The following is a 26,546-nucleotide window of genomic DNA, read 5'->3' on the forward strand; positions in this document are numbered from 1 at the left end:
ACGGGACCTTCCCAATTGCAATAGAGAATCGGCAATTGTATCTTGGTGGGATTGAACATGGAAGCTCTAAATGTCGTAAGGAGTCAAGCCACAGGGAAGTATTGGTCAAACCCAATCCGCCAAGCAAGATTGGCTGATGGTAGAAAGTCAAGCCACATCAAATTATTAGGTAATCCAAGAGGAGGGAAGGGAAATGGGGGCAGCTGGGAGCTGGGGTGGTATGTACAAAGGTACTTCCTTAGTTAGGTGAGGAAGGTACCAACGACAGGCTGCACACCAGCCGCGTATTGATTGAAGCTTGAGAAGCTTAGAACTGAAGCTTTCATCTTTCACTTAAACAACTACAACCCAACCAAACAGAAAAACAACAACGCCAATTCTGAATTAATCCTTGCTGATACCTTCTCACTTACCTCCCATTACAATTATACCAAGGAGAGGATATCTGAGAACAACATCATACCATGAACGTCGACACTATCGCCGACTTCCTCGCCGATCAGCGGGACGAAACCCCGGACGAGCTCCAATATCTCATCATCCAGTTCGAGAATTACTGGGAGCGCAAGTTATGGCACCAACTCACCGACGCCCTCATCGAGTTCTTCGCAAACCCCAAGAGCGAGCCTCAACGGCTCAAGTTCTATAAGGTATTCATATTAAAGTTCGCTGATAAGATCAACCAACTTAAGCTCGTCGACTTGGGCCTGAAGGCTGCTACGCAATGTAGAGGTGAATATCCTCAATATCTGTACACATATATACTTTACTAATATCTTAGTAGATGACCAAGAACGTCTGACTTTCCTCACATCCCTAGCCAAGAAGGTCGACAACGAGAACTCCCAAGACGCCTTCGTCTACGCCACTGCCGCCGTCGCCCGTGTTGAGTTGGATCTACGAGACCTCGAAGCATCCCGGAAAAACCTCGACAAGGCCGAGCGCATTCTCGACTCCTTCGACAGCGTCGAGACCAAGGTCCACGCTGCCTTCTACCAAGTCAACGCCAACTACTACCAGGCCAAGGCCGACTTCGCCTCGTATTACCGCAACGCCCTCCTCTACCTCGCCTGCATAGACCTATCGTCGCTATCCCCCGACGAGCGCAAGGCCCGTGCCTACGACCTGGGTATCGCCGCCCTCGTTTCGGACTCTATCTACAACTTCGGCGAGCTGCTGCAGCACCCTATCCTCGCCGCCTTGACCGGCGACGTCGCTTGGTTGCAGGAGCTGTTGCTAGCCTTCAATCGGGGGGACCTAGCGGCCTACGACGTGCTGTCGGGCCACATCTCGAGCAACCCGCTCTTGAAGGAGCACGTCGAGGACATCCGCCAGAAGATCTACCTCGCGGCCCTGACGGAGAGCGTGTTCCGGCGGCCGCCGCACCAGCGCGCCATGAGCTTCGGCACCATATCGGCTGACACCAAGGTGCGCAAGGACGAAATCGAGCACCTGGTCATGAAGGCCCTCAGCCTGGGCCTCGTGCGCGGCACTATCGACGAGGTCGACGAGCTCGTCAACTTCACTTGGGTCCAGCCGCGCATCCTCGACATGGGCCAGATCGCCAGCATGAGCCAGCGCCTGGGCGAGTGGGGCGAGAACGTGAACAAGCTCGGCAACTGGATCGAGGCTACCGGCCAGGATATCTGGGCTCCCTGATCTTTGCGCGAATGCGGGTGGTCTAAGCAAAGAGTAGATGGATGAATGGATTCAATTGCTATGTAATAGGCAAAGACTCGGGAAAGAAAAAAAAGGGAGAGGCGAAGAAAAGAGGGAAAGAGAAAGAGAAATCTTTTTCTCCCCTGGTTGCGTCTCCAGCAGGGTCTGAGCCTTGTATGATAGATACATACTAATAGACGACGTGCGGTCCGGAAGAGAGGACCGCGAGTCTTGCTATAACGCAATTGAGTTCGTTGAGACATTGACAGAGGTGTCAGCTTTGCGTACGTGATGTGATAATCGAGACCGCGCAGCCGTCTTGTGGTAAAAGGGGGTATGACAACTAATTGGCTTACCTCTTTTTATCCTCGAGTTGTAGATGGGAGGCGTCTATATCTCCTTGCCTGGTAACGGGACTGATATTCCTTGATTACAATATTAGCACCACATATCTCCGGCCTGGGAAGCTAGTCGAGTCGAATATATACTCGTGGAAGTAGTTCCCCATCTCACCCTATCAGCCCAAGCGGCAAATCAAAGCCAAAAAACAACAACAAAAAACTTCAAAATCAGTAATGGTATCTTGATTCTCAGCTACAGCTACAGCTAGCCATGCAAACAGTTCCAGCACCAAAAAGTTCAGACCCCAGTTATCAGGACCGATCTCTCTTTCCCTTTTCCCCTTCACCTTCGCTTTCCACTCCTTGTGCCTAACATCGCTACTCTCTCTACCAAATTTGGGTAGACGTCACATACCTACTTAGTGTGTTACGCTGGATGAACCATGTATGTATGCTTATGCTAATAAACCCCCCTTTTCTATCCTCCTATCTTCCTTCCTATTTATTCTTCATCAAAATCAAAATCAAAGGCAAACTATAACTATGCCTTTACGACCGTTTTTCCTTCCCTCCCGCTTCCGCATCTGCCCCCTCTAGCGGCTGTCCCAGCACAACAAGGCACCCGACAATCCATGCGGGCCACCAGACGCACCAGACGACGAGCGGGGTATACAAGCCCCAAACATGCCACCCGAACGCCGCCTCCTCGAGCACGGTGCTGACGCCGACGCCCGCGACCGCGCTGCCGACCAGCAACACCGTCGGCGGGCTCAGCGCGTGCAACAGGAGCACCTGCGCGTACCGTGTCACCTGGTTGCCGGGCCAGGGACGCGTGAACGACAGCGGGCTGGACAGCAGCCCGACGAGGAAGGCGAGGGCGAAGTTGAGCGTGGCGAGGGAGGAGAGGAACATGCCGAGGAGGAGTAGTGAGAAGGATTTGATGAGCTGGTATTGCTGTGCCGTAGGTGGTTTGCGGATGCTGTTTGTGAGGAAGTAGGAGGCGAGGTGTGGGAAGGCAGTGTTGAAGACGGCAAATAGGGCGAAGATTGGTGTGAGGAGCTGTGGTTTTTGTTAGCAAGGTTGGATGGGCAGGGGTTGCTTTGGTTCGGAGGAGAGCTGGTGTAGATCGAAGAGAGGATAGGAAAAGGGGATGAAACTTACGTTAGATGGCGTCTGGTTAAAAATAAAGAGCGGAATGACCCCAATGAATTGACAGCCAGCAACAAGAGTAAGTGGGAGCAAAGTCTCTCGTTCGATAGCTTCTCTCTCGACCGTCGTAGAGGCTCGCGCTGCTCCCTTCTTTCCCTTCACCTCCTCACCATCCTTCACCTTCCCATTAGTTTCCTCCTTCGTCTTCTCAACCTCCTTATACCCACTCTTAACCCACAGCGCAATAGCCATAATCGTAAAATTCACCGCGACCAGCATAGCACTAGGAAGATATGTGCCGATGCTGACGAACCGGTGCTTATGAATCAACAGATAGAAAAAGAAACTCTGGTGCAGCTTCTCGAGCAGATTATTCAGACTGCGAAACATGCCCTCGACTAGCCGTCCTAGTCCCATCTCATCATGCCACCCGTTACCCACCGGCTGTAGCGTTATGGCATCGACATGGTACGGGATGAACGAGCTATGCGGACCGGACGCGTGTCCCAACGCCTGCCTCAGCATCCCTCTTAGCACCGTCTTCAGGTTATCGTCGTATTTCTGGTTGTGCTTCCACATGCCTTGCAACGTGGACTCCATACCCATCTGACCGCTCGCGATATTAACAACTGAATTGATAAGATCCAGGTTCGGCAACTGTCCGTTGACGCCATCATACACGATATGCACTGACTCGAAGCGGTTCTCCTGTGCATAATCGAGCGCGATGGCGCCCTGCAGAGCACCGGACTTGATGGGCAGTGAGGCAACACTGGCCGGGTCATGGGCGTCGTGGTACGCATCGACCCAAGCCTGGGGTCCGGCTCTGCTATCCGGCGGCACAACAAGAATAATGTCCTTCGACCATAAGGACCAGCGTCTGAAGTATCTTGTCAGGGCAAGGGCAAGCGCCAGGCCGTTGCGATTAAATTCCTCCATCACATTTTTCCAGGCCGCAACCAGCACGATAGCCTCTGTCGCATCGCCCCTCGGGGCCTGGAGGATCGCATACACGTTCTCGCCGCCGTACGTGTTCCCTCCGGAGCTGTAGGTATAATTTTGCCTGCCGACCTTAAGCCCGACGCCCTTGAATATCCGCTCGAGCTCGTCGTTGACTTCGACATTGGTTTTGTTTGCCGTGTACAGCGCATCGACTTCGTGTCTGTAGGCACGGAATACGTTCTGATCGCTTCCGCCGAAGTAGGTGTGAACCTGTCCGGGTAGTAGGGCGTTTTCACTGATGTATGTGCGGCGCGAGTACTGGTCGAGTGGGAGGACTAGGAGCCATACGACACCAACGATAATGCATAGGAGCGAGATGTATGGAGGGAGCTTGAGGAGTCGTGGATCGCGGCGGAGGACCAACGCCGCAGCTACATTTTTTGGGATTCTCGTTAGTCAATGCTACAATTTATACACGATGAAATCATAACTAACGGAATTTCTAACTTACAAAGTAAACGCGGCATGGCTTCCACTCTAGTCTTTCTAGTCTTTTGGCGCGATGATGTGTGAACAGGCTACATTTAGTTGTAATTGTTTAACTTCTATGTGTCAATACCCGGTCTACCCAAGTAGAGCTAAGTAGATCGCGGTATGACACGAGCTGGAGCTTTCCGTCACTTAAACTTTCAGGGGTCTTCAATTAAGTACTGGTAAGTGCTACCTTACGTAATCAGCCTTACAGACAATTAACCTTTAATTGCATATCCTTAACCACCATTTGATTTACAGACAATTTGAATTGAAGTTGGTTATGCCCCTTAATTAATCCGAAATTTAGTATTCAGTAAGACTTGCATTGAAGTCTTATAGGGTCCATATTAAAGTTCTTGTATATCATGAAAATGGGGACACCCAAATTCTGCTTAAGTCATGAAGACGATCCACGCACAATATATGAAGGCATGTAAAGGTCTATTAGTATACAGATGACCAACCCTCCTTTATCCTTCATATGAGCGGGTGAGTATACGACCTCGCCACGATAATATTTTTGTGAACCCTGCCGTAAACTCCGTATCATGCAATGCCTGAGCGAGAACATAAAACACACATGCTATATACAACTGTGACTTTCACTCGGTTCGTGACCTTTTTCTTCTAAGTGAGCCGTGGAAACCGTACTAGGGACCTAACCTCTGCGTAGAACCTATCAGGCCTAATGGTGTCGTTGAACTGGTCGAGTTACTCGTCGGCAATACTCCGAAACGTCCGTATGTCTTCTGGTCTACGCTGACGTAGTGAGGTAATCGTCCCAATAGATTGAGTCGGCTTTCGATCCACCGGAGCACCTTTTCAGGTGGTGATAGGAATTTAAGATAGCCCAAGCCAACTAGATTACCTTTGGTCAGTAACAGCTTGGGGGCAAAGGAAACTCAAGAGTTTACTCACATAGGTAACCCGTGCCTACACCGCATAGATGACCAACGAAACTGGTATTAGGGATAAGAGCCTCAACGACCAATACCAACAATAGGGGTGTCGTCCAAGTCGGAACATGATGAGTTCCAATTACAAGGTAGGGGTTGGTTCGATATGTTCGAATAGCCTCTATACCCAACAGAAGGAACACCCAAATACTGTCCCGCGCCAACATGTCAGCATCGAGATTCGCATCGAAGAATATAGGGATCATATATACCTAGCACCCATGACAGCCGTGTTGCCCCTTAGCAGGAACTTTTCTATGAAGATGTATACGAAGGCCGGTATTGTCGTCAAAGCTACGAGAATCGTTAACCTCAGCCGCGCCCCAATAAGTCATGATGGGCGGCCTAATTATAATAAGCGCACTTACGACCAAAGAACAGCGCAAGCGAAGTCAATGTCCCGAACTCGGTCTCGAATCTCTCTAGCAGCGGCGTCAAGGAGAGGATGTTGAAAAAGGCGTGAAAGAAGTTGATGTGGATCAGAGGGAACGTGTTCACCCGGTACACTGCACCACAATCGCGTCAGTTAGCAATCGACCCAACCTAATCTGATTTAATCCCACACAGTATCAAGTCGCCAAGGGCATGCATGTGATAAGGAGTGACTAACTAGTCGTGATGCCCAACTCATCCGGGATCAGAGCGCCCCATTGCCGCACATCCCACGCAGATTGTAGACCAGCGAGCCAGAACGCCACCATAATGACTATCATTGCGCGCGTAAACAGCGGCAGCCGGAACACGTACGAGCGCGCGCGTAGCGTATTGAAGCCTTGTATCGTCGGCATCTTCTAAATCGAGCTGTTCGTTGAGATCCCAAGTTGAGCTGTCCTGGCACCAATCCGTCGCTCCCGGTGTATTCTTCTCTTAGAGCAACTCGCTCCCCTCGGAAACCGAAGCGCCGAAAGAGAAAATTGGCCGAAAACGGCAACGCAGGATACGTCCTGCTAGACTTATAAGAAAAGTGTGCTGACGATCCGAATCGCCATTGAAAAAAAGGAAGAAAGGAGGTGGTTTGGAGCGAGGGGAAAAAAGGTTGGAGAGGAAGAATCGGAAAGTCGAGTCGTGTGCTTTGCAACCGAAAGTCGCAGTTGCGCCTGCACATAGCCAGGTAACAGCCGTAATGGACAGGGCGAACAGGGGTATTGGTATAAGCTACCGAAGATGACACGCTAGAACAACTGATCGGCAACTGGGCAGAATCTTATCGATAATTATTTACCAAATATGCAAATTCGGAAATGGATGCAATTAAAGGCTACTGGAAATAATTTCATAAGAAATATTCACAATTACTAGCACTATCCTATCCCCTATACTAAGTCGATGAATGTCACCTCTAGGAAACGGCCTGACCGACCATGTTTTAACTTTCGTAAATTCATTTTGTACAAAACAAAAAAAGGTTCTAATAACGGCTCGAGTAATGTCGCGACGGGTTGGGAATATACCGATCCCATAAAACGTGACATGCGTAACCCATGACCCTATACACCCCTGGTACGATAGTTCTAGCAGGCCTCCCCACAATGCGCCTGCGTTCTCCTGTTCCTTTCCTATATTACTAAACTGCCCTAAAGCATCCCTCAACCACCATTTCATTTCCCGGAGTTCTTGGCCATCGTGTTCAATGCACTTCCATTCTTGAACCATTCGATCTGGGCCTCGTTAAACGTCTGGTTCAGCTTGACCTCGAAGGTCTCGCCGTTCTTGGGGTGTACCCTCATCGTCAGGGGCTTGCCAACGGCTAATTCTGTGCAAAGCAGGTCGATCTAAATAAGGGATTAGTAAATCTGCGTACGACATGTGAAGTATGGTGCGAGGAAAAAACTTACTCTGTCATCGGGCTTGATCTTGTCGTAGTCGGCGGGATCCGCGAAGGTAAGAGGAAGCATACCCTGCTTCTTCAAGTTGGTTTCGTGGATACGAGCAAAGCTTCGGGTGATGATGGCTAGGCCACCGAGGTGACGGGGCTCCAAGGCAGCGTGCTCTCGAGAACTTCCCTCTCCGTAGTTCCAGTCACCAATGACTACCCACTTGATTCCCTTGGCCTTGTAGTCACGGGCGACAGCCGGAACTGCGTCCCACTCGTCGTTGGTCGCGTTCTTGACCTTGTTCGCCTCACCGTTAGCCTCGTTGATAGCACCGATCAGCATGTTGTTCGAGATGTTGTCCAAGTGACCACGGTACTTGAGCCACGGGCCAGCCATAGAGATGTGGTCGGTGGTGGTCTTTCCCTTCGCCTTGATCAGGATGGGCATGTCCAAAGCATCCTTGCCGTCCCATGGCTGGAAGGGCGATAGAATTTGGAGACGGTCGGAAGAAGGTGAGACTTGGACGCTGACGGAGGCGCGGTCGGCAGGAGGAGCCTGGTAGGTGTTGTTACCCGGATCGTATCCCCTGGTAGGGAGACCATCGCCGGTAGGAGCCTTAAGCTGGAACTCCTTGCCATCCTTGCCCTTTAGCTTGTCGGTTAAGGGGTTGAAGTGCAAGTTTCCGGCGATAGAGAGGGCGACAACTAGATCGGGAGAGGTGACGAAGGAGTGGGTTGCAGGGTTACCGTCGTTTCGGCCGGTGAAGTTACGGTTGTAGGAGGAGAGAATCGAGTTGGCCTCGCCCTTCTTGACGTCCCGTCGGTCCCATTGACCGATGCAGGGACCACAAGCGTTAGCCAGGACAACACCGCCGAATTCCTCGAAGGTCTGTAACTGGCCGTCGCGGGCGATGGTGGCACGAATCTGTTCGGAACCGGGGGTGACAACGAAGGCAGCCTTAGCCTTCAAGCCGTGGTCGAGAGCGTCTCGGGCGATCGAAGCAGCACGAGACATATCCTCGTACGAGGAGTTCGTGCAGGATCCGATCAGGCCCACCTTAAGCTCTTCGGGCCAGTTGTTAGCCTTAACAGCCTCGGAGAACTTAGAGATAGGTGTAGCTAGATCGGGAGTGAAGGGTCCGTTGATATGGGGCTCGAGCTCGTTAAGGTCGATCTCGATAAGCTGGTCAAAGTCGGCACCCTCGTCTTCACGCAGCTCCTTAGCATAGTCGCGCGCATAGTTACCGATGTCGGTACGCTTGGTAGCCTTCAAGTAGTCGTACATGCGGTCGTTGAAGGGGAATAGAGAAGTCGTGGCACCGATTTCAGCACCCATGTTGCAGATCGTTCCCTAAAACAACAATTAGCTATCTCTTCTCTAGATAGAGTCTGGCATATTCAGGCCTATCTTGAAAAAGACCGCGGGGAATTATTGATCTCAAGACAAGATAGACAGAAAAGAAGCAGAATAGGGTAGTGCATACCATTCCCGTGGCGGAGATGCTGTCGACACCAGATCCATGGTACTCCACAATAGCACCAGTACCACCCTTGACGGTAAGAATTCCAGCAACCTTTAGGATAATATCCTTAGGTGAGGTCCAGCCGTTCATTTTACCAGTAAGCTTGACACCAATGATCTTAGGGGCCTTCAATTCCCAGGGCAGGTTGGCCATGACGTCGACGGCGTCAGCACCGCCAACACCAATGGCGCACATACCCAGACCACCAGCATTGGGCGTGTGGGAATCAGTACCGATCAGTAGACCACCGGGGAAAGCGTAATTCTCGAGAAGAATCTGGTGGATGATACCAGAACCGGGTCTCCAGAAACCAATGTTGTACTTTGCGCATGCAGAAGAAAGGAAGTCGTAAACTTCCTTGTTGATGCTGACAGCTCGCTCAAGATCCTTAACCCCGCCAATTTGTGCCTCAATCAAGTGATCACAGTGTACCGTAGTGGGGTTTGCCACTGAAGGCATACCGGCAGACATGAACTGCAGGATAGCCATCTGAGCTGTAGCATCCTGGCAAGCAACACGGTCAGGTCGCAGCCTTAGGTAAGAAACACCCCGCTGGATATCTTGTCCATGTGGGTCGTCAAGGTGGGAGTATAAGATCTTCTCGGCGTAAGTCAAAGGTCGGTTTAGACGGCTGCGAACGATAGCCAGGTTCTCAGACATCTTCTTGTAGTTGATGAAATTGCCTTCCTCCCAGTTGTTTTGCTTCACCTGTTATTTGCGGGAAATATTAGTCTCAGTTTCCACCTTTCACTTCTCAAAGGAGCCTTTGAGCTTTGCGACAGCGACGACAGCGACTTACCTTTCGGTCTAGAGGTGAATCAGTCACGGTGGCCATGCACCGTCGCAGGTTCATGCCAGTCATGACCCGCGACCGGGCAACATTGCCCAGGACCTGTCGAGTGGCCAACATGGTGACAACCGCGGTCCCGACGACAGCTTATGAGGGGTTCAGACGTAACAGGACGATGCAGCGTAATTCCAGTGTTAGGATAGCAGGAAGAGAGGAGATCGTCGAAGGAAAACAAGACGACTCTAGGGAACAAGAGGAGAAAAGGAATTGGTTCTTCGAGGGAGAAGAAAAAAAGATGTTGTGACGGAAGAGAAGAGAAAAAGGTGGAGAGGTTTTGTGGTTTGCGATTAAAGATGCAACAATATCCAAGTACCTCCGTGCTTGCTGGATAACCTAGGCCACGGTACTACGGTACTACGGCAAAGGGAAGTCGTTACATCCTACTGGTCTAAATGGCCGCTTAGGTGGCTACAGCTGGCCCAGGCGTGCTGGGTATCAGGGAATTACAGGAAACTACAAGGGAGTATAAGGGAGTATCAGGGTACTTCGGCTAAGACAAAAAGGTACATCCACAACCCACTGTGTCACCCGGCTGAACGGACGAATCACAGCAAATCCGATTACCTTCAACTCGATTCTGTGACCTCACACTGCTTTCCTGGGATCAGCCACCACCTTTTTGCGATAAGAAAGCCACGCGATTAGACATTCGTGTATTATGCAATCATTTCTATATACCAATATTCAATTGAATAATAGGGTCGTCATTATTACCAAAGTCACAATATTTATTTTGCAATCTCACCATTATCTGCGAAATCTTTAGAAACACACGGCCACCTATTGGCTATCAAGCATCAGTGCCCAATGGAGATACTACGGTTACGCTAAATATTGCGAAGCGTCCGAATTTTCTTGAATTGGGCGGAATGTGAACGGATGAAAGCGGCTATGAGGATAACCGAACTACAGTTTGAGCTAGCACATCGTGTATTTCCGGACTTAGAATTAGACTTGGACTTAGATATTTAGGTATTTTAGTTGCTCGTTAGCCAGTATTGTTTGGGGGGGGATAAGAGCTTTCGGTTTGTGCTACACTAGACATTAAAAAGAACGTTTGAAGATATCATGCATTGGGATTATTCATTGGTAACACCCTTCGTGCTGTCTTCAGATTGCAACATTCTATTGAGCTTAATCAGCAACCCAATTGATAGGTTATGAGACTTTTTCGTAAGTTCGTGTGGCTCAAGCCTCATTGGTAGCTGAATTACTGGATACCTATGACCTAGTTTCTCCTTAACCCCTGCTCATCTTTGAAACCTTTAGGGCAGTAAGCGCTGCATATCACTTCCATCAATCAGATGCCAGATAATGGCATAGCTAGATCTTCTCGGCGCAACAATTTTCGAAATATCGCTATAATTGCAAGGACAATTACAAACTCCCTTCAGATTATTGGTTAGGCCATTGATCAGTCATGATGGGTTATGAGAGGAATCTATTTGCAAGTACCTCGTTCCTGAGCTCGATGTACCTTGGAAATAACCGTAGGTACCACTTCATCATCTCAAAAGTATCGCCGCGATGCAGCGCTGAATCGCTTCAAAAATGCAAGAAGGTCCACATTTAGAGGTCTGCAGGTCAAATTCGACAGGCCGAGACAAATTTTGCTGAGTCTGGAGACCTGCTGTGTGGGCCCGAATTGGCCAATCGGCGAAAGCAATGGAGACAAGGGAAAAGGGAAAATGCCCCCACGTTAAAACTTGCCTCGGTGTATGTTTGTCACCGAATCTACGATTACCCATGAGCTTGGACGCATCGGCACGAGGGGATTGTTAATCATAAGTTTCTCGTGATCAGACACTAGGCAAATACCAATGGCAGCTAAATGGCTATATATATAAGGACACACTTTATTGAGTAAAGGTTAAGTCCGTTTGACGTCCACGACGTCTGGACGTATAGAAATTTTATAGGATTGCGTTGCAAAACCTGCAAGATTGAGATGACGACGGCCATGCCGCTCGCCCGGCCCCTGCCAAAGCGGATGTAGCCGGATGATATTCGGGAGCGCGGAACATGTGAACCGTCAAGTTAGAAGGACGCACCTGAAAGCTTGGACCACCTTTTACCTTTCGCATTTCTTAGAATGGAGAACATTGAATGACTAGAAATGTTTGACCCCACCAAAATTTTTAGAAATGAGAAATCTCCAAGTCAACTTATCTAATCGCCAAAAACGACATCACCTACAGACATTACTACCTGTTTGCCTCCTACAGAGGGGTCAAAACGAGAACGCACATTAAATTCATCATACACCCGATCATTGCCGACATTCATATTGCCAAGAATGGGAGTCACTAACAAGCGCACACTATCCAAGACCCGTCGAAAGACGAGGGATCTCGACCAGATCAAAGCCGACTTACGCTCGCCGAAACACTTAGCCCAGTTCAAGGCGACAAAGGCACCAGAAGATCTACCAGACTTAGGCAAATGGTATTGCACCGAATGCGCCAAGTGGTTCGAAAGTGAGGTAAACCTTGTTGTCCACAGAAAGGGAAAGCCGCACAGAAGAAGGTTCGCATTCTTCCTTATCAGCGTATATCGTATTGGGTATCTAGTCTAACAGAGAGCAACGTAGGGTCAAGCAACTTCGCGAAGAACCGTACACCCAGAAGGAAGCCGAGGCGGCTATTGGCCTGCGTACCGACAATGAAGGTCCCGACCGATCTGAGCACATAGCCGACAACGAAATTACAATGACATGAATGATTGTAAACATATCCTACCCCACGAACTCCTAGTTAGGCACTTATCGTGTCACTCGGCAAATCCATCGTGTTGCTGTCGATCAGGCACATAATTGAGCGCATTGCAATGCGCTAGAATATGCAATGTCATTCAAGGCATTCATGATTAGGCATTGAGGCGAGGTCAAATTCGCTCATCTCAAACCACGAGCTCTCGGTCTGACGAGGCCGCTTGTGCGACCCCTCCCGGTTCCACCTCTTCCCCTCGATTGCGTCCCGCCTCTCGACGTGCTAGGGAGACGAGATTGGCGAGTTTCCGGAGTTGGAGTCGCAAACTTCTTGGGGGTCGGTTTAGAGACGGTTGGTGGATTCTCTACGAAGGATGTGTCTGTAGTCCTAAACAGATAATCAGAGTCATAGCCTGGAGCTCTGGGCCAAAACCACCTACATAAATGTCGTCTCCCCGTCAAATTCACCTCGTTCTGTGCTTCTAGATCGACCTGTAGAGTGTGGCTGCTCCTCATTATCATTAAGTTTTGCGCGACGAAACGATTCCGCAATTGGACCCTATAAGTATGACCTATTAGAAATTTTGAAGTTGAAAGGAGCAGATTATCCTTTTTACCTCGGGAAAATCGACACAAAAAGCATTCATGTTTAGGCCGTATAAGAAACTAGCGAAGCTCTCGCTGAAACGAGCAAGGCTCTCGTGCATAAGTTGAAAATGCATCATGTTCGCCTCCAAGTCGGCGACGGCGTCGGAGAGCTCGGCAAAGGCGGGCTCGAAAGTATTGAGCGGAAACGGTTCGCTGCCCTCAACACTACGCTGGGCGGATTCGCGAAACGAGGAACGGGAGGAGGGGCGGAGGGGTGTTGTCGGCCGCGATCGCGACGTGGAACGCGGTCTTCTCACGCTATCGTGGCCTTCGTTTCCCGACATCGTTTTATTTTGAGATCTGTCGAGAATGGATTGATTTGGTCGAAGTATAATAACCTGCTTACCTTAGCCGATTGTTAACTGGTAAGCGTATTAGACTTGGACTAACCGTTGTAGAAAACAATAGGCTCGTGATTTATTATGTACAACTGATGGATTTCTCAAATAAATCGGACCTTGGCAACGGATCCACCGTATAGGAATAGTGGGGTATTGACTTCGACTTTGGCACTTTGCTCTGCTTTGTACGGAGCACGTGCCATGCTGTTGTTTGGATATCGCTTTTTTGGGGCTAAGAGATTCAAAGATGACGTAAACCCCTCTATTCAGAGAGGATAGAGAAGGAACGGAAGCGTAAATGCGCGACTGCTCGCTCGCATAACGTGCCTTAGGTAATCTTCTTGCTTTAGCTATCCCTACCTACCTAGGTAGCTTGTAAGTAGCCGGCAAGGAAACGGTTCAATTTTTATCTATTTTTTTTTCTAAATTTCAATCCGAACATCGCATCGACTATACCTACCTATTCGCTATTCGCCATTCATCCACTCTATAGATGCGGCCAATACCTAGTACATACAGTCAAGTTGAGAAGACTTTCACTCTTTTTGGAATTCATGACCTAGAACATAACAAAAGATTTATACAAGTATTCAGCACAACCACGGTTGATTTATAACGAACTCGGCGCCGACTTACCTAGCTTAGTCTCGCATGCGCTTTTGGTTTGCGACTTTGCGAGACCGAATACGATTGGTTCAAGAAGCAAAGGGATCAAGGGGATGCAACAATTTAATTCCCCATTACCAATTACGTTCATACTACAACGTACATAGTATCAGTGCATCCTCGACCACATACGTCAACCCCGGCTGCCCAGAAGATCCAACCTCTCTCAGAGCACTCCTCTAACATTTCATTGTCTGAGGTAGCGTTGACTCGCGCCCCATCAGCAAGCCAATATCTTGCGACAGACCTTTTCACCACGTCTTAGGCCTAAGACAATAAGACAAGGAACCAACCCCATTTGTAGGCTGGAAATCCGTGCTTTGCGCTTACACGGCGATAACAGCGGCTCGGGTCCTCCGGACATTAGTTGCGCCCTCTTAGCATTGTCTTGGACCTTATGAGAGCTCCAACGTCTCGGGCACCGCAGCCATTTTTATTCTCCACAGCTCCGAGACTTGGCCTTATTATTACTCGTCTCGCTGGTCGTCCAAAATCTAATCTGCATTCATCCTCATTTCGTGCTTCAAACATCTTGCGCGCATTCTCCAGCCCCGCCCTTGCTCTGACTCGTCCGTCATCGTCATCGTCATCGAAATCTGCACTGCCCCGCGGATTTCTATCGCGCCGTGATATTTGCGATCGCAAAACTTATTCGCCATTGCTTACTTCCCAAGCAAGAAAGGTTCATTGCGAGAGACGGCAATTTTCAGAATACGGCCACAGCAGCTATCAAGTCCTAAAAAGTCAAATCTCATCTGCGCTATATATAATACCCCTAGTCGTATTTGGCGCCTTTGTATTTTACGGCTCGGCCACTTTTAATTCTGAACAACAACTAGTCTCCGGAGACAGCGCTGGAGACTACTCCGGCAAAGAGGACGTAGTCGCCATGGAACAACTTCCAGGCAGACCGGGGAATCTGACCCCTGAACAGGATGAAAAGTTGCGCAAGTTCTGGGAGATGTTCCTGCAAGTATGCGGCGTCCTTGGCGATGACGCCGCGGGTAATGATACGGAAACTGCTTCCGAGACTGCGTCGCGAACAGGAACCAAGGAAACCGAAAAACCTAAGAAGAGTCGGATGTCCCTGTTCAAGAAGAAAAAGGATAAGGAAAAGGGAACTACTACACCTACCAAGATCGCAGCAATGGAAAGTCTCAAAGAGAATGACCCGGAAGACAAATGGGGTGAAAATAAGGCATACCTCGAAACTCTAGCCACTCATCCTCCAGAGCAGATAAGAGCCACTATTTGGTCGATGGTAAAGCATGACCACCCTGACGCCCTTCTCTTACGATTCCTGAGAGCTAGAAAGTGGGACTTGCAAAGAGCGCTCGTCATGTTGATGTCGACAATGAACTGGAGGTGTTCGGATGCTCATGTTGACGATGTAATTATGGCGAGAGGTGAAGAATTCGCTGCCGTCAACGAGAAGAGCGGAGACGCGAAAAGCAAAAAGTTAGCCGAAGACTTTCTCGCTCAGCTGCGTATGGGGAAAAGTTTTTGTTACGGCGCCGACAAGGCGGGGAGGCCGATTTGTGTGGTCAGAGCTCGCTTGCATAAGGCAGGCGAACAGTCAGAGGAAGGTCTTGAGCTGTTTACGGTGTACTTGATCGAGACGACCCGGTTTATGTTACGCCCACCTGTGGATACTGCTGTGAGTATGTTGTTATGTGCCTAGAAAGCCCAAGCTCACATTAGCAGTGCGTTCTATTTGACCTGACTGGATTTTCATACGCCAATATGGTAAGTGGAAAAAGTTATGAAACTAAAATTGAGCGAAGCTGACGTAACCATAGGACTATACGCCAGTCAAGTTCATGATTAAATGTTTCGAGGCAAACTACCCCGAGAGTCTCGGAGTGGTTCTCGTTCACAAGGCCCCATGGGTCTTCCAAGGCGCGTCACCTTGCTAGCTCTTCGTTTTCTTCCCCACTCTAACCGAATCACAGGCATTTGGAAGATTATCAAGGGGTGGTTGGACCCAGTAGTCGCAAGCAAAGTGCATTTCACTAACAACCTCAAAGACCTAGAGGAGTTTATTGATGCGAAGAGGATACCTGACGACTTAGAAGGCACGTCAGGTTATACTTACAAGTACAAGGAGCCAGTGCCAGGGGAGAACGCCAAGATGAAAGACATCGAGACTAAGGAGAAACTCCTTCAGGAACGCGAACTACTGTATGAAGAGTATGAGAGCAAGACACTTGAGTGGATCAACGAGCCAGACGCCGGGAAAAGGGCCGTGCTCCACGCAGAGCGGGACGCCATCGCTAAGAATCTGAGAGAGCAGTACTGGCGCCTAGACCCCTACCTCAGGTCACGATCGTACTATGACAGGGTGGGCGTTATCAAACCTGACGGAGGTGTCGACTATTACCCTTCTCCGGTTGCTCCTACTAACGGGACGGCGGCGGCGATCGCCGCAGGGGAGACGGCCGCTAATGACGTGGACTGAATAGACAATCGGCGGCGTAGCGTAGAGGGATAAAAGTAAGACGGGGTGCATGGGCATGGGCAATTCGCATAGACTAGGCATTGTATAATACCATCGAAATTGGGATGGCTGGAATTTCATTATAACTTTTTTGCCCGCAAGAGGACCCAGTCCTATTGTGAATCTGGTGTTTGAACCCCTGATTTTGTCAATTTGGGCAAACAGCTACCCATCTATTTATTTATGACTATGAAGAAGTCACCATTTTAGGTACAGCTTCTAGAGTTTGGAATTGTTTTGACCATGTAGTTACACCTTGGGCTTGATCTCTTCGAAGAGAGCCTTTAGCGCTTCCATGTCCGTCTCCTTCTGGGGCCAGCTTATTCCGAGCCCTTCTTGCTCGTTTGGTTTGGGGATCTAGTGGGCGTGTTAGTAGAGCTTATGACAGGTGAATATATTGGGGGGTATGTATTACCATGTGGAAGTGAACCTAGATTTGGAAATAGTCATAGTTAGCGGGCATATTCTTTGGGTATCTCTAGTTAATAGTAAGAGACTTAGATGAGAGGTGGACTTACATGGTCAACGATCTGGTGGGCGATGCGGCCGTTGTTTTGGAGGATGTTGAAGTTCACGGCGCCGGTGGCAGTGGCCAACTTTTTAGCCACGGGTAGGAGCTCACTTAAATGCTCATCGGGTATATCGGTTAATGTTGCGCCGTGGAACTTGGGAATGACAAGCTACATGTTTGTGAGCTAATTATCTAGATACTCAGATCGTGTATATATAATAGGTTTATCCTGGAGTAGGGACAGTGAGGTTAGGTCTTACAGCATGGCCCTTGCTCAAGGGGTTGATGTCAAGGAAAGCGAGGGTCTTGTCGCTTTCGAAGAGCTTGAAGCAGGGAATCTCTCCTGTAGTCAATATGTTAGCTCATTAGATCTTAAGATCTTATAAAGCTCGTGATAGTAGTTACATAGATGTGCTATTGAAATACTAAATCTAATGACTCGAGCTTTACGAGTATCATGAGGTCGGAAACACTCACCCTTGATGATCTTGCAGAAGATACAAGCGGCCATTTTAGATGACATTGATGCACTCAATTAGGTTGATTAGAATGGAGTCGTGGACCTTGATGGCACTTTTGATCTAGATCATATTAGTAGATATAAAGCGCAAGAAATATAATCCGCGTTTGTTACTCTCGCTAGGTCAATTGATTGTTAAACAGCTCACAATTCGGCCTCACAACCAGTGAACCAGTTACAGCTTAAGACGTCACATATGAATGGAGGGGCTCGGAGCTACCCCGCTATTCCAATAGACAGGTCGGCAAATTGTCGGCAAGAGATCATCGCCATCTTTGCGCTTCGAATTTGAGCATTGATACGTTCTACATACAATGAACGAATACACATCTGTTAGTATGTGAAGAAGAAAATTGAATTTGGCTATCTCGAGCATAGGAATCTGGAATAGCTTCGTGCTAATGGACCTATTGTAGGAGCGTCAAATATATGTATGTTGAAGAGGGAAAAAGGGGCCGGGGCGAGAGGATAGCTTCAGCTACTTGCATAAACGACGTACTAAAAAAGTCAGATAGAAAGAAAACCAATGTTGGATGTTAACTGCTGATGATACAAGTAAAATCCGAATGGGAAAAGGCGTTAAAAAAAAGAATGCAAAAATTTTGACCAGTAAAATTGAATCTGGGACTCCCAGAGTAATGTTTCCAAAGATTAGTGTAAAGGAGCTTTTTGGGTTGCGCAAGGTTGAGTCAGGTAAAAGGCATGAGTCAAGTACTTTTACGCAATCCCGCTCCTGAAATTTTTGGTAAATTAAATTTACCTATAAGCTTCACTGCGAGTAAGCACATTTGGACCAATGAGAATGGGTGGCCAATGCGATCAGCACACCGCCTGAACTGACAAGCTGGGCAGTGCTGAAGCACTACCTGGCAGCCTGATAAAAATGGAAAATAACTACCCCGCGCATTTGAAGCATTCGCCAAATTCACATTCATTGCTATGCACGACAAGAAGAATATATCTCATGGATCTCAAGTATATTCTACAAAACCTATGAGAATAGCAAAAAATTGTTCTCCAGGAACCAACCGGGATCGAACCGGTGACCTAAGGATAATAACATGTTTGTGTAACTGCAATCCTTCGCTGTGTATTGTTAGCCTTAATGTCTAGAAGGCACCCTGAAAGCGCAGGACCACTGACCTCTACCACTGAGCTATAGCTCCAAATTGATTGGTTGAGGTGGCGACATTTAAAGTATAATATAGGGCAAGAGTGCTTTTAGTACGACGTACCTAGTGGCTTGTCGGAATTAGAATTCTCGGAAGGGAGAATTAAGCCGGGCAAATAGCATTGCGGATAGGTTTCCCGATACTTGTCCTTACCGAGATTCATGCTTTGGTAATATTTGCATATGTGTTCGGGTGGGAAAGAATTGAGGTAGTCATGGTGAAAACTCACTGAAGGAAATTGGGTCATATATGGAAGTTACTTATGAATGCCATTTAGTAGCAAAGCTAGTAGCTAATCAATGAGTTCATAAGTTATTAAATGACGTGCGAAGACTAATTCTGTCGAGATGGTCCTACAGTCGAGCTCGGGTGGATATAACAAGTGAGGCTGTCTAGTGAGAGACCATCTACATCATTATATGATGCATGGAAAGGGAATTGTATAAAACCAAATAGATATTATAAACTAAAAGTAGAATGTGACTATTTCTATAACTAAACTTTTGAAAACCAGAGCTGGTTTGATGCCCAGCTGATAAACTCTACATTTTCTGCAAATCGCTACCGGCATCTTGCATATCGTAACCCGTCAAATCATAGCAGAATAGACGCAAAAGATCTAGCCGTCATATCCATATATAAATGTTGATATCATCAAAAAGGGGGCTGCAAGACAACACGGGACCGAGCCCTTCAATCTCCGAGTTTCACCGCTCGCCCAACAGCCCAAAATGCCCAAAACTCCTCCCAAAGAAATAAACCAATCTATTGCTTCACGATAGGTATCCCCTGCGCCTTGAGAAACTCCACCGCGTCGTCCATCCCGAACGGCGCGTTGAACCAGTGTCCCCCGTCCGGGTACTCGTGCCATTCAACATCCATGCCGAAGCTCTCGAGTCCGTCCCGTAACTGCTGTCCGTACTCGATAAACACCAACGGGTCGTCGGAGCAGTGCCCGAGGAACACCGGCGTGTTTCTCACCAGCTCATCGCTTTTGCTATCCAGAAACTCCTCCATTCCTAAGACCTCCCTCGTCTCGTCGAGCGAACCGCCGGGAAACGGTAACCAGGCCGAAAACCCCATGAGCCCGCATAACCTCGGCGGCCTTTCTTCCTCCACCTTCTCAACCGCCTTTTCATCCTCGTCCGCGCCCTTCTCATCCGTATTCACACTCTTCTCAACACCCCCATCCTCCAACGCGCCCAAATGCAGCAAAACATGCGCCGCCGTCGCGCCGCCCTGGCTAATCCCCGCAAGCACAACCCTATCATACCCTCCCACAGCCCTAGCCTCCCTCCTCACGATCCTCCTCACACTCTCCACGCTCTCCTTCAGCCCAAAGGCCTGCAGCTCCTCGCGGTCCGTCATATCCAAAATATTCCAGATGTCGAACCACTGGGGCCAGGTCTCGCCCGTGGTCTCGACGAGGCTGGGTTCCGCCTGCGGGAACACCCAGCGCACGGACGGGAACTCGTCCATCAGCGTGCGGCCGCGCGAGTCCCGCGTCCACCGCAGCAGCGCGTCCGCCATGTTCTGCGACGTGTCGCCGCGCCCGTGCAGGAACACCACTGTGTGCGTGTGCTTGTGCGGCGCCAGCGGCGCCACCACCGAGCAGCCGAGCTCCATGGGGTTTTTTTCCTTCCTTTCTTTTTTTTTGGTCCCTCTTCCTTAGGTCCCTTTTTTATTCCCTTTTTCCTTTATTCCCAGCTCTATTCCCGATTCTCCGATTCCGCGAATTTTCTGTCTTCTAGCTATCCTATTCTCCGGGGTACGAGAAGTAGGATAACTTTGAAATCCTTGGCTAGATAAGGTAGGTAAGGTATCGGTGAAAGATACTGCGTGCCTTTGTTACCTTGCGCTAGGTACAGTAGGTGAACCTACCCACCGAATTAGGTGGTGGCGGCGCGCGACGGGCAAAAGAAATGGAGAATCGGGATAGAGGGAAGAAAGACAGGTGTGAGATAATAGCTTGGCATGACCTCAGCCGCCCCTCTTCGCGGAACCTTAAAAAAAAAAGCCTCGATGCGCAAACCTCGAAATGTCGCGCGCGAGGCGTTTCTTCTCTCACGACGATCTCCGGACCCGGTTGTGTGGTATGGTAAGATTAGTGCTGGGTTGTAGATGGGTATATGTGAAAAGATGCATGTAAGATAGGTTCTAAAAAGATGCCGGCCGGCTGCGACCTTATAGTTTTGGGTCCATCTTGCCCATAGGACTCGCTTATCCCGGTCCTGTGCGCCTGCCAAGCCGGAAGACCACGGAGATCGGCGCAAAAGACGCGATTCTATATGTACGCTTAAAAAGATTGATATACCGCTTGGGTAAAGTAGGCCAAAAGGGGTTAATGTAATTAATGGCATAAAGGATCACGTACCGCGTATCAAGGCGACAGAAACCGTGTACTAGACCTCTACGGGTTAGTTATCCCGTAGAAAGCATGTAGGCAACTGTTAAAGGAAAAGGGGTATATAAAAGTTTATAGTCCAGTTCGGATGACTTGATCAAAATGATTTTATTCACTCTATATAGGTACTAAGATGCCCAAGCTTCTATAGTTCGTCCTTCGTCCTTGGTTCGGACTCTTCTTCAAGCGTTCTACTCTTGGTATTCTTCTCTTCGCCACCGGCCGTAAGTACCTTCTGAGTGTCACTATCTGTGACCAACCCTCTCCGCCGTCGATCTACGGCCGCGATCTCGTCATCGTATACCGTCCACTCCGGCACTTGTCTTCTAGCACGATCCAATTTTGGCTCCTTGGTTTGGGGGTTATTGCATAGATCGATGGTTCGTGCCTCTTTCTGACTCTCGTCGCTGCACCAGGTCTCGCACCATAACCACTCTTGGGGTAAGCTATGGATCGGAATAACGAACTGCATATGATTGGGCAAATCTTGATCGAGGTTAGAGAGAGAAGCCGGGTCGGCTGACAATTGGTGATAATGCTGTCGGAGCCTGTCGCCGGCTGCGAGTTGCCTAAAACGGCGAAGATCAACTACGTAGAGAGCCGAAATATGGTATGGGTTACCACGGAGGTAATTCTTCCAGTAACCTTGCTTCCAGAAGCGGAATCCCTCCATTTCCGTCCGAGAATCGCACATCGGCGTGAAGCCGTAAGGCGCACCCTCTAGATCAAGATTGACCAGATCCATCATATCTGTTCTCACAATCTGGTCCGCATCGACGAATATGACCTTGTCGAGCGATAGAGGGAAGAGGACATCGAGGAATAGAATCTTGTAGCCCCAAATTTCACGTTGCTTCTCTTTTTGCTGGCGAAGCCAATGCGGCCATTTATACGTGACCATCTCGTACTTGAAGCCGTACTCTCTAGCAAGGTGAGGGATAAAGTCCTTGAAGGACGGGGACAAGAATTGCTCAATGAACCAAATTTTGACTGTGTGATTCGTGTTCTTCATGACAGATACCATCATGATATTCAGCATGCGCTCGTAAAGGTGACCGCTTGCCACGGAGAAGATGTTGATCTCGGCATGCACTTCATCTGAGACAGACTTCGACTTGGGCTTTGACCCGCCGAGAATTCCTTCGGCAAACTTAAGGCCGCGGGAGAGGATATCTCCGCCAGTGTCCGCACCTTCTTCAAGCACATCTTCGAGTTCCATCCCAGGCTTCCTCTGAAGTCGCGGGTATAATGTCGTACCTTGGAAGTCTATGAGAGCAACCTCGGTACCCTCGTCGCCTGGAACAGCGTTATACCCCTTTGCACCCACGCTGATGATATCAAAAATCTCGGAGCTTCTCCCTTCTTTAAGATGGATATTGTAATAACCAGGATTGGCCTTAAATTGGAAGTATCCAAGGTTGGACATGATTATTGTGTCATCGAAATGGGGATTACGCTCGGTACCAAGTAATAGTTGTACACCACGAGGTGGACTATTCGTGGTTTCTCGGGAGTGACCTTCAATAAGAATATGCTCGAGTTCGTAGGTAGCATCCACATCCGTTTTAATGGAGCTCAGTTTCAGATTATCCAAATCGTGAACAGAGTATTTTGCCGCTACAAGCCAAGCAGGAGGTACATCCATGCCTAGGTTGAGTAGAGCTTCAGAAGGAAGTCCTTTGAAGGTAGCACCCAGAGGCCTGACTCTTCCCGAATCGTCAAAAGATGGCGCTGAGTCTAGTATATATCGGTAGAATCTCTTGACAGGTAGTTCTTCAAGTTTCTCCATCGGATTTAAGAAGACTCGCATGTAAACACCATCTAGCTGAGACAGAACCTTGAGTATAGGAGCCCACTTCTGTCCTACCTCGCTGGCGGGATTGAGCATAGCAACGAAGTGGATATTCGCTGTAGAGGCGTCGCCGACCTCAATCATCGTATGAGTTGAGTTCCATTGATCATACATAGTGGTCCTTAGAGTTGGGGCAGACTCAAAAATTCCCTCGGGTAGATCTGAAATAGTAGATAGAGCCGTGACCGACGTAAGCTTCGCGGCAGCTAGCGGACCCGAGATCTTGTCTGTTAAACCTAGAGCATCTACTGCTCTGTATACCGGGAGTATTCGTGCTCCTTGTTCAAATTCAAGTAGCAGCTCAAAGTCACTCTCTTTGAATGCCGACTTCGCAGCAAATGGGCCGACTACACGGCCGTTGAGGATAAGCAGCTGGGAACCTGGGGTTATGGAGGCAGCCGTTAAAAATCGTGATAGAGCAGTATTATATCCGTCATCCCGCACATCAATCGGTCCTGATAGCAGTAATTCTAAGGTTTCTAGATTTTCGACTTCCAATAGCTTAGCGACATCCTTCTTGAGCAACACGTTGGTTTCGTGCGCATTGCTAGATGACACAGGGTTATTAATAATATCAAGACGCACGCCCGGGTTGTTACGTCGGAATGATAAAGCTGACAACAAGAGATGGAGGCCTTCTTGAGAGGTTAGATCGGCGACGACGGTAAGAGTAGCCCATGTCTCCTTGGTCGTGTCTTCACTCGCTTCAATAGTGGGAACCTTATCGAACAAATCTTTATGATCCGAGTAAAGCTTGTTGACATTTAAGACAGTGAGAGTATTATCGCCCTCGGGGAAGATGTAGGGGTTGCGTCGAGTTGGTGCATCCTCCAACAAGAGTCCCGGAATCCATGTTTCGTCGTTAATCGAGCCCATGAAAATTGCCTGTTGGACTAGCTGTAGATCATTGCTCATTCTCATACTCATCATCTGAAGCCACTTGTCCTGCCGTGGTATAGCTAACCCATTGAGAAATAGTGGAGTCACTTCCGTGTCTGCATTGAGTCGTTCTACCCAGTGCCTGGCAAGTTCAATATGTTTAACATAATCTTGTGATTCAAGGATTTCCTTGAATGGAAGGGGAGTTGCCTCGGCCTTTGGAGATCGATTTTTGATAGCCTTGTCAAAACTTGCTTGCTCAGATTGACCACCTTTGCTACATGCCTCTAAATAGGACATCAGGCTAGCTAGTCCATAATTCTCAAGGAGATAGTAGACCACTTTTGCTCGTTCTTCAGCCTCCTTGGTCGGTGTTAACGGGACCAGGCCGAAACGGACAGGTAGAAGTCTCTTGATGAATGCTTGGAGCTGTTCGACAACCAAGGACAAATCTTCTGGTTTGCTGAAGTCAACTGGTGCAACTAAGTTGAATATGTCTTTGCGGATCTGAGGGATCTGTCCCGGGTACGTCCTTTGCATGAGCTATAGAATAATTAGTAAGTTACATAACAAGTCTTGTCAGCTAACCAATAAATACTCACGCTCATAAGACTTTTAGGGTAATCGGCATATCGCTTGTCTTTCTCGATGTTGTTTAGCCAGATGATAACACGACCTTCTTCAATCTCATCTCGCCAATCGAATCTGCGAGGCTCATCATCGGATTTAGCAATAGTCACTTCTCGGTTTCCAAGTAAAGAGACAGCCTCTTTACCAGTCAGACCTAGATCCGTAACACCCTCGATAAGTTTTCTTTCCCTTCGAATACTGTCGACGAGAGTAAAGGGGTCAATTTGCCGTTCAATCAATTGAACACCGTTCATCCAAAAGACATTCATTCCGGCTGGGACTCCTAGGGCTCGGTTGTGGCGATGCTCTTTCACGAATGCGTCTGAAGCATTGTGTGCCGCGATTGAGCCAGAGAACTTGGGGAAATCTTGAGTTAATTTGATCAAAGTTTCAAAAGGATCATCACTCTGCATGATAAAAGAACCAGCCTTAAGCCCCAATGATGCTAGTTCGGAACTCGATAGTGGCTTTAAGTCAGTGACCTCCTCTTCCCCGTCGAGCACAACCTCAGTAGGAGCAGGTTTAGCTGCTGAATTTGTCTCAGCTTCGGCGTCACGATCGTCAATAACGATATAGTCTGTCCGCTTTAGCTGAAGCTCTATTCCGTACCCGCTGACCGGCAGCGGCTCTCGTTCTTCGGTCTGATCAACGCGATATCGAAGCCGATACGTGACCTCTCCTCTTCGGGCCATATCCACCAGGGATTTGTGGAAAGAGCCGAACTCAGGCTTAGTGATATCTGCATACAATATCGCCTCAGAGCCAGTACCCAAAGAACGGTCAAACGGGAGTGACCGTAATTGCCTACAGTTATGTTAGACAAAAATCGACGGACTTCGAGATTATACATACGAATCTCCTGTAACCTGTCCCTCAGCATGCGTAAGTGAAGCTGAACAATACTGCTTTCCACTTAGGAGTATCCACTCGGCGCAGTCAGCTCTAGCTGCCCCCAGGGAGGATGCTACGGCTGTATCATAGTATTGATAATGCGCCTCTATTCTTGGAGCTGCTGACCGCATGGAGAGAGCAAGTCTGAATGTGGACAAGGACTCAGGGGTCTGCATATGGCCATCCTCCTTCAGAACTTGGAGGAACTTCTCGTAGAGTTCCTTGTCCGTCTTTGAGTTTATGAAGGCGCCGTCGGCGATCCGGTCGAGGAGCGGAAAGTAAGATGTCGCATTCTCTCCAGCAGCAGTTTCTCTAGAGTATAGTCAGCTACAAACTACCCAAAGCCTATAATATATAGCAACCTACAAAAGCTCCACAAGATATGGGGGTGTAGGAAATGCAGCCCTCATAGCAACATTGACGGACGGCCCTGCTACGACATGATCCGGGTTCAAGCATATAGCTGCCAAAAGAGTGGCAGCAAGGCCACATGGCAGCTTAAAAAGCCGTATCATTGTGTCTCGGTATCGTCTATATGGCAATATGCCGGGTGACTGTACACGAAATCGAAAGGACGAGAGGATAGCTCCGTCGCAAGCTCTCGTAAGCGACAGAGCTTTGGACTAATGAGTATATAAAACCATAGATTGGAAACTAGTTCAAGGATGTTGTTCTGAAGTCATAGCGGGTGAAAACCACGTCGTTTGTCGTTTGTAAATGCAAAGTGGCTTTTTGTAGGTCTGGACTTTTGATAGGGAACTTATCCAAGCTTCCGTGTAAGTGAACGAATTGAAGAAGTGCTGTGACATGAATTGCCCAGGTGCAATTGAACACCTAGACGAATAAATGGATCTTGGCCAATTAGATTCAGCTAAACATTTACACTTTCTATAGAACAGCCAATGGGAACAAAGGAATGAGACCCGAAGCTTAGGGGTTTTTACGTTAATGGTTGACGGTTGCCAGTTGAGTTACAGGTTAGAGCTGTGTTAGGTAAATTGCCCCTCCATGATGTACTTGATACGGGATTATGCATGGAAGTTATTGGTAAAAAGAAGTGC

General features: G+C 48.6%; 9 protein-coding genes and 1 non-coding gene across 10 annotated transcripts; 3 read left to right on the forward strand and 7 right to left on the reverse strand.

Annotated features, from left to right (window-relative positions):
• The first annotated feature begins 301 nt into the window (after window positions 1-301).
• Window positions 302-2,104, forward strand: F4807DRAFT_166620 (uncharacterized protein). The gene is made up of 2 exons (XM_047993403.1): window positions 302-732; window positions 785-2,104. Exons 1-2 carry the CDS (start codon window positions 465-467, stop codon window positions 1,657-1,659), a joined length of 1,143 nt encoding a protein of 380 aa, XP_047852298.1. The 5' UTR covers window positions 302-464; the 3' UTR covers window positions 1,660-2,104.
• Window positions 2,105-2,549: 445 nt separating this feature from the next.
• On the reverse strand, window positions 2,550-6,369 carry F4807DRAFT_452627 (Gaa1-like protein; the record flags this gene model as incomplete). The annotated part of the gene is made up of 7 exons (XM_048000355.1): window positions 2,550-3,059; window positions 3,162-4,539; window positions 5,289-5,493; window positions 5,544-5,731; window positions 5,794-5,875; window positions 5,950-6,087; window positions 6,192-6,369. The coding sequence occupies 7 exons, from the start codon at window positions 6,367-6,369 to the stop codon at window positions 2,550-2,552; spliced, it is 2,679 nt and encodes an 892-aa protein (XP_047852299.1).
• Window positions 6,370-6,831: 462 nt separating this feature from the next.
• Window positions 6,832-10,194, reverse strand: F4807DRAFT_433340 (aconitate hydratase). The gene is made up of 4 exons (XM_047998664.1): window positions 9,717-10,194; window positions 8,879-9,625; window positions 7,417-8,745; window positions 6,832-7,353 (listed from the first exon to the last, which is right to left on the reverse strand). The coding sequence occupies exons 1-4, from the start codon at window positions 9,825-9,827 to the stop codon at window positions 7,180-7,182; spliced, it is 2,361 nt and encodes a 786-aa protein (XP_047852300.1). The 5' UTR covers window positions 9,828-10,194; the 3' UTR covers window positions 6,832-7,179.
• A 1,169-nt stretch (window positions 10,195-11,363) lies between these two features.
• F4807DRAFT_433342 (uncharacterized protein) lies at window positions 11,364-12,936 on the forward strand. Its single transcript, XM_047998665.1, has 2 exons — window positions 11,364-12,293; window positions 12,358-12,936. The coding sequence occupies exons 1-2, from the start codon at window positions 12,064-12,066 to the stop codon at window positions 12,482-12,484; spliced, it is 357 nt and encodes a 118-aa protein (XP_047852301.1). The 5' UTR covers window positions 11,364-12,063; the 3' UTR covers window positions 12,485-12,936.
• Window positions 12,502-13,636, reverse strand: F4807DRAFT_166862 (DASH complex subunit Dam1-domain-containing protein). Its single transcript, XM_047993406.1, has 3 exons — window positions 13,092-13,636; window positions 12,915-13,033; window positions 12,502-12,862 (listed from the first exon to the last, which is right to left on the reverse strand). The coding sequence occupies exons 1-3, from the start codon at window positions 13,404-13,406 to the stop codon at window positions 12,661-12,663; spliced, it is 636 nt and encodes a 211-aa protein (XP_047852302.1). The 5' UTR covers window positions 13,407-13,636; the 3' UTR covers window positions 12,502-12,660.
• Window positions 13,637-13,888: 252 nt separating this feature from the next.
• On the forward strand, window positions 13,889-17,306 carry F4807DRAFT_433349 (uncharacterized protein). Its single transcript, XM_047998666.1, has 6 exons — window positions 13,889-15,786; window positions 15,834-15,875; window positions 15,929-16,028; window positions 16,082-16,983; window positions 17,042-17,054; window positions 17,143-17,306. The coding sequence occupies exons 1-4, from the start codon at window positions 14,527-14,529 to the stop codon at window positions 16,585-16,587; spliced, it is 1,908 nt and encodes a 635-aa protein (XP_047852303.1). The 5' UTR covers window positions 13,889-14,526; the 3' UTR covers window positions 16,588-16,983; window positions 17,042-17,054; window positions 17,143-17,306.
• Window positions 16,876-17,648, reverse strand: F4807DRAFT_462228 (hit family protein; the record flags this gene model as incomplete). Its single annotated transcript, XM_048001796.1, has 5 exons — window positions 16,876-16,983; window positions 17,042-17,056; window positions 17,145-17,306; window positions 17,398-17,480; window positions 17,615-17,648. The coding sequence occupies 5 exons, from the start codon at window positions 17,646-17,648 to the stop codon at window positions 16,876-16,878; spliced, it is 402 nt and encodes a 133-aa protein (XP_047852304.1).
• A 1,028-nt stretch (window positions 17,649-18,676) lies between these two features.
• On the reverse strand, window positions 18,677-18,823 carry F4807DRAFT_t105. Its single transcript has one exon. It is a non-coding gene; the product is annotated as a tRNA-Ala (tRNA).
• Window positions 18,824-19,259: 436 nt separating this feature from the next.
• F4807DRAFT_433357 (alpha/beta-hydrolase) lies at window positions 19,260-21,187 on the reverse strand. Its single transcript, XM_047998667.1, has one exon. The coding sequence runs from the start codon at window positions 20,453-20,455 to the stop codon at window positions 19,595-19,597; it is 861 nt and encodes a 286-aa protein (XP_047852305.1). The 5' UTR covers window positions 20,456-21,187; the 3' UTR covers window positions 19,260-19,594.
• Window positions 21,188-21,326: 139 nt separating this feature from the next.
• F4807DRAFT_433359 (UDP-glucose:glycoprotein glucosyltransferase) lies at window positions 21,327-26,404 on the reverse strand. Its single transcript, XM_047998668.1, has 4 exons — window positions 25,852-26,404; window positions 25,447-25,797; window positions 24,567-25,398; window positions 21,327-24,507 (listed from the first exon to the last, which is right to left on the reverse strand). Exons 1-4 carry the CDS (start codon window positions 25,998-26,000, stop codon window positions 21,379-21,381), a joined length of 4,461 nt encoding a protein of 1,486 aa, XP_047852306.1. The 5' UTR covers window positions 26,001-26,404; the 3' UTR covers window positions 21,327-21,378.
• Window positions 26,405-26,546: the final 142 nt, after the last annotated feature.

The sequence above is a fragment of the Annulohypoxylon truncatum genome (genome assembly GCF_022578515.1).
Source record: "Annulohypoxylon truncatum strain CBS 140777 unplaced genomic scaffold F4807scaffold_25, whole genome shotgun sequence".
Lineage (NCBI taxonomy): Eukaryota > Fungi > Ascomycota > Sordariomycetes > Xylariales > Hypoxylaceae > Annulohypoxylon > Annulohypoxylon truncatum.

What these genes read in the sequence shown, in the direction of transcription:
- F4807DRAFT_433342 (XM_047998665.1), top strand. Translation starts at nt 12,064, where the DNA reads ATGGGAGTCACTAACAAGCGCACACTATCCAAGACCCGTCGAAAGACG. An exon ending in GGAAAGCCGCACAGAAGAAG is followed by an intron (nt 12,294 to 12,357) that starts GTTCGCATTCTT and finishes AGAGCAACGTAG; the next exon opens with GGTCAAGCAACTTCGCGAAG.
- F4807DRAFT_166862 (XM_047993406.1), bottom strand. Translation starts at nt 13,406, where the DNA reads ATGTCGGGAAACGAAGGCCACGATAGCGTGAGAAGACCGCGTTCCACG. An exon ending in TTTGTGTCGATTTTCCCGAG is followed by an intron (nt 13,034 to 13,091) that starts GTAAAAAGGATA and finishes TCATACTTATAG; the next exon opens with GGTCCAATTGCGGAATCGTT. An exon ending in GACGGGGAGACGACATTTAT is followed by an intron (nt 12,863 to 12,914) that starts GTAGGTGGTTTT and finishes TTATCTGTTTAG; the next exon opens with GACTACAGACACATCCTTCG.
- F4807DRAFT_166620 (XM_047993403.1), top strand. Translation starts at nt 465, where the DNA reads ATGAACGTCGACACTATCGCCGACTTCCTCGCCGATCAGCGGGACGAA. An exon ending in GGCTGCTACGCAATGTAGAG is followed by an intron (nt 733 to 784) that starts GTGAATATCCTC and finishes ATATCTTAGTAG; the next exon opens with ATGACCAAGAACGTCTGACT.
- F4807DRAFT_433359 (XM_047998668.1), bottom strand. Translation starts at nt 26,000, where the DNA reads ATGATACGGCTTTTTAAGCTGCCATGTGGCCTTGCTGCCACTCTTTTG. An exon ending in GGACAGGTTACAGGAGATTC is followed by an intron (nt 25,399 to 25,446) that starts GTATGTATAATC and finishes ACATAACTGTAG; the next exon opens with GCAATTACGGTCACTCCCGT. An exon ending in ACCCTAAAAGTCTTATGAGC is followed by an intron (nt 24,508 to 24,566) that starts GTGAGTATTTAT and finishes ATTATTCTATAG; the next exon opens with CTCATGCAAAGGACGTACCC.
- F4807DRAFT_433340 (XM_047998664.1), bottom strand. Translation starts at nt 9,827, where the DNA reads ATGTTGGCCACTCGACAGGTCCTGGGCAATGTTGCCCGGTCGCGGGTC. An exon ending in ATTCACCTCTAGACCGAAAG is followed by an intron (nt 9,626 to 9,716) that starts GTAAGTCGCTGT and finishes CGCAAATAACAG; the next exon opens with GTGAAGCAAAACAACTGGGA. An exon ending in AGATCAAGCCCGATGACAGA is followed by an intron (nt 7,354 to 7,416) that starts GTAAGTTTTTTC and finishes TCCCTTATTTAG; the next exon opens with ATCGACCTGCTTTGCACAGA.
- F4807DRAFT_433357 (XM_047998667.1), bottom strand. Translation starts at nt 20,455, where the DNA reads ATGGAGCTCGGCTGCTCGGTGGTGGCGCCGCTGGCGCCGCACAAGCAC.
- F4807DRAFT_433349 (XM_047998666.1), top strand. Translation starts at nt 14,527, where the DNA reads ATGAGAGCTCCAACGTCTCGGGCACCGCAGCCATTTTTATTCTCCACA. An exon ending in GCCCACCTGTGGATACTGCT is followed by an intron (nt 15,787 to 15,833) that starts GTGAGTATGTTG and finishes TCACATTAGCAG; the next exon opens with TGCGTTCTATTTGACCTGAC. An exon ending in GATTTTCATACGCCAATATG is followed by an intron (nt 15,876 to 15,928) that starts GTAAGTGGAAAA and finishes ACGTAACCATAG; the next exon opens with GACTATACGCCAGTCAAGTT.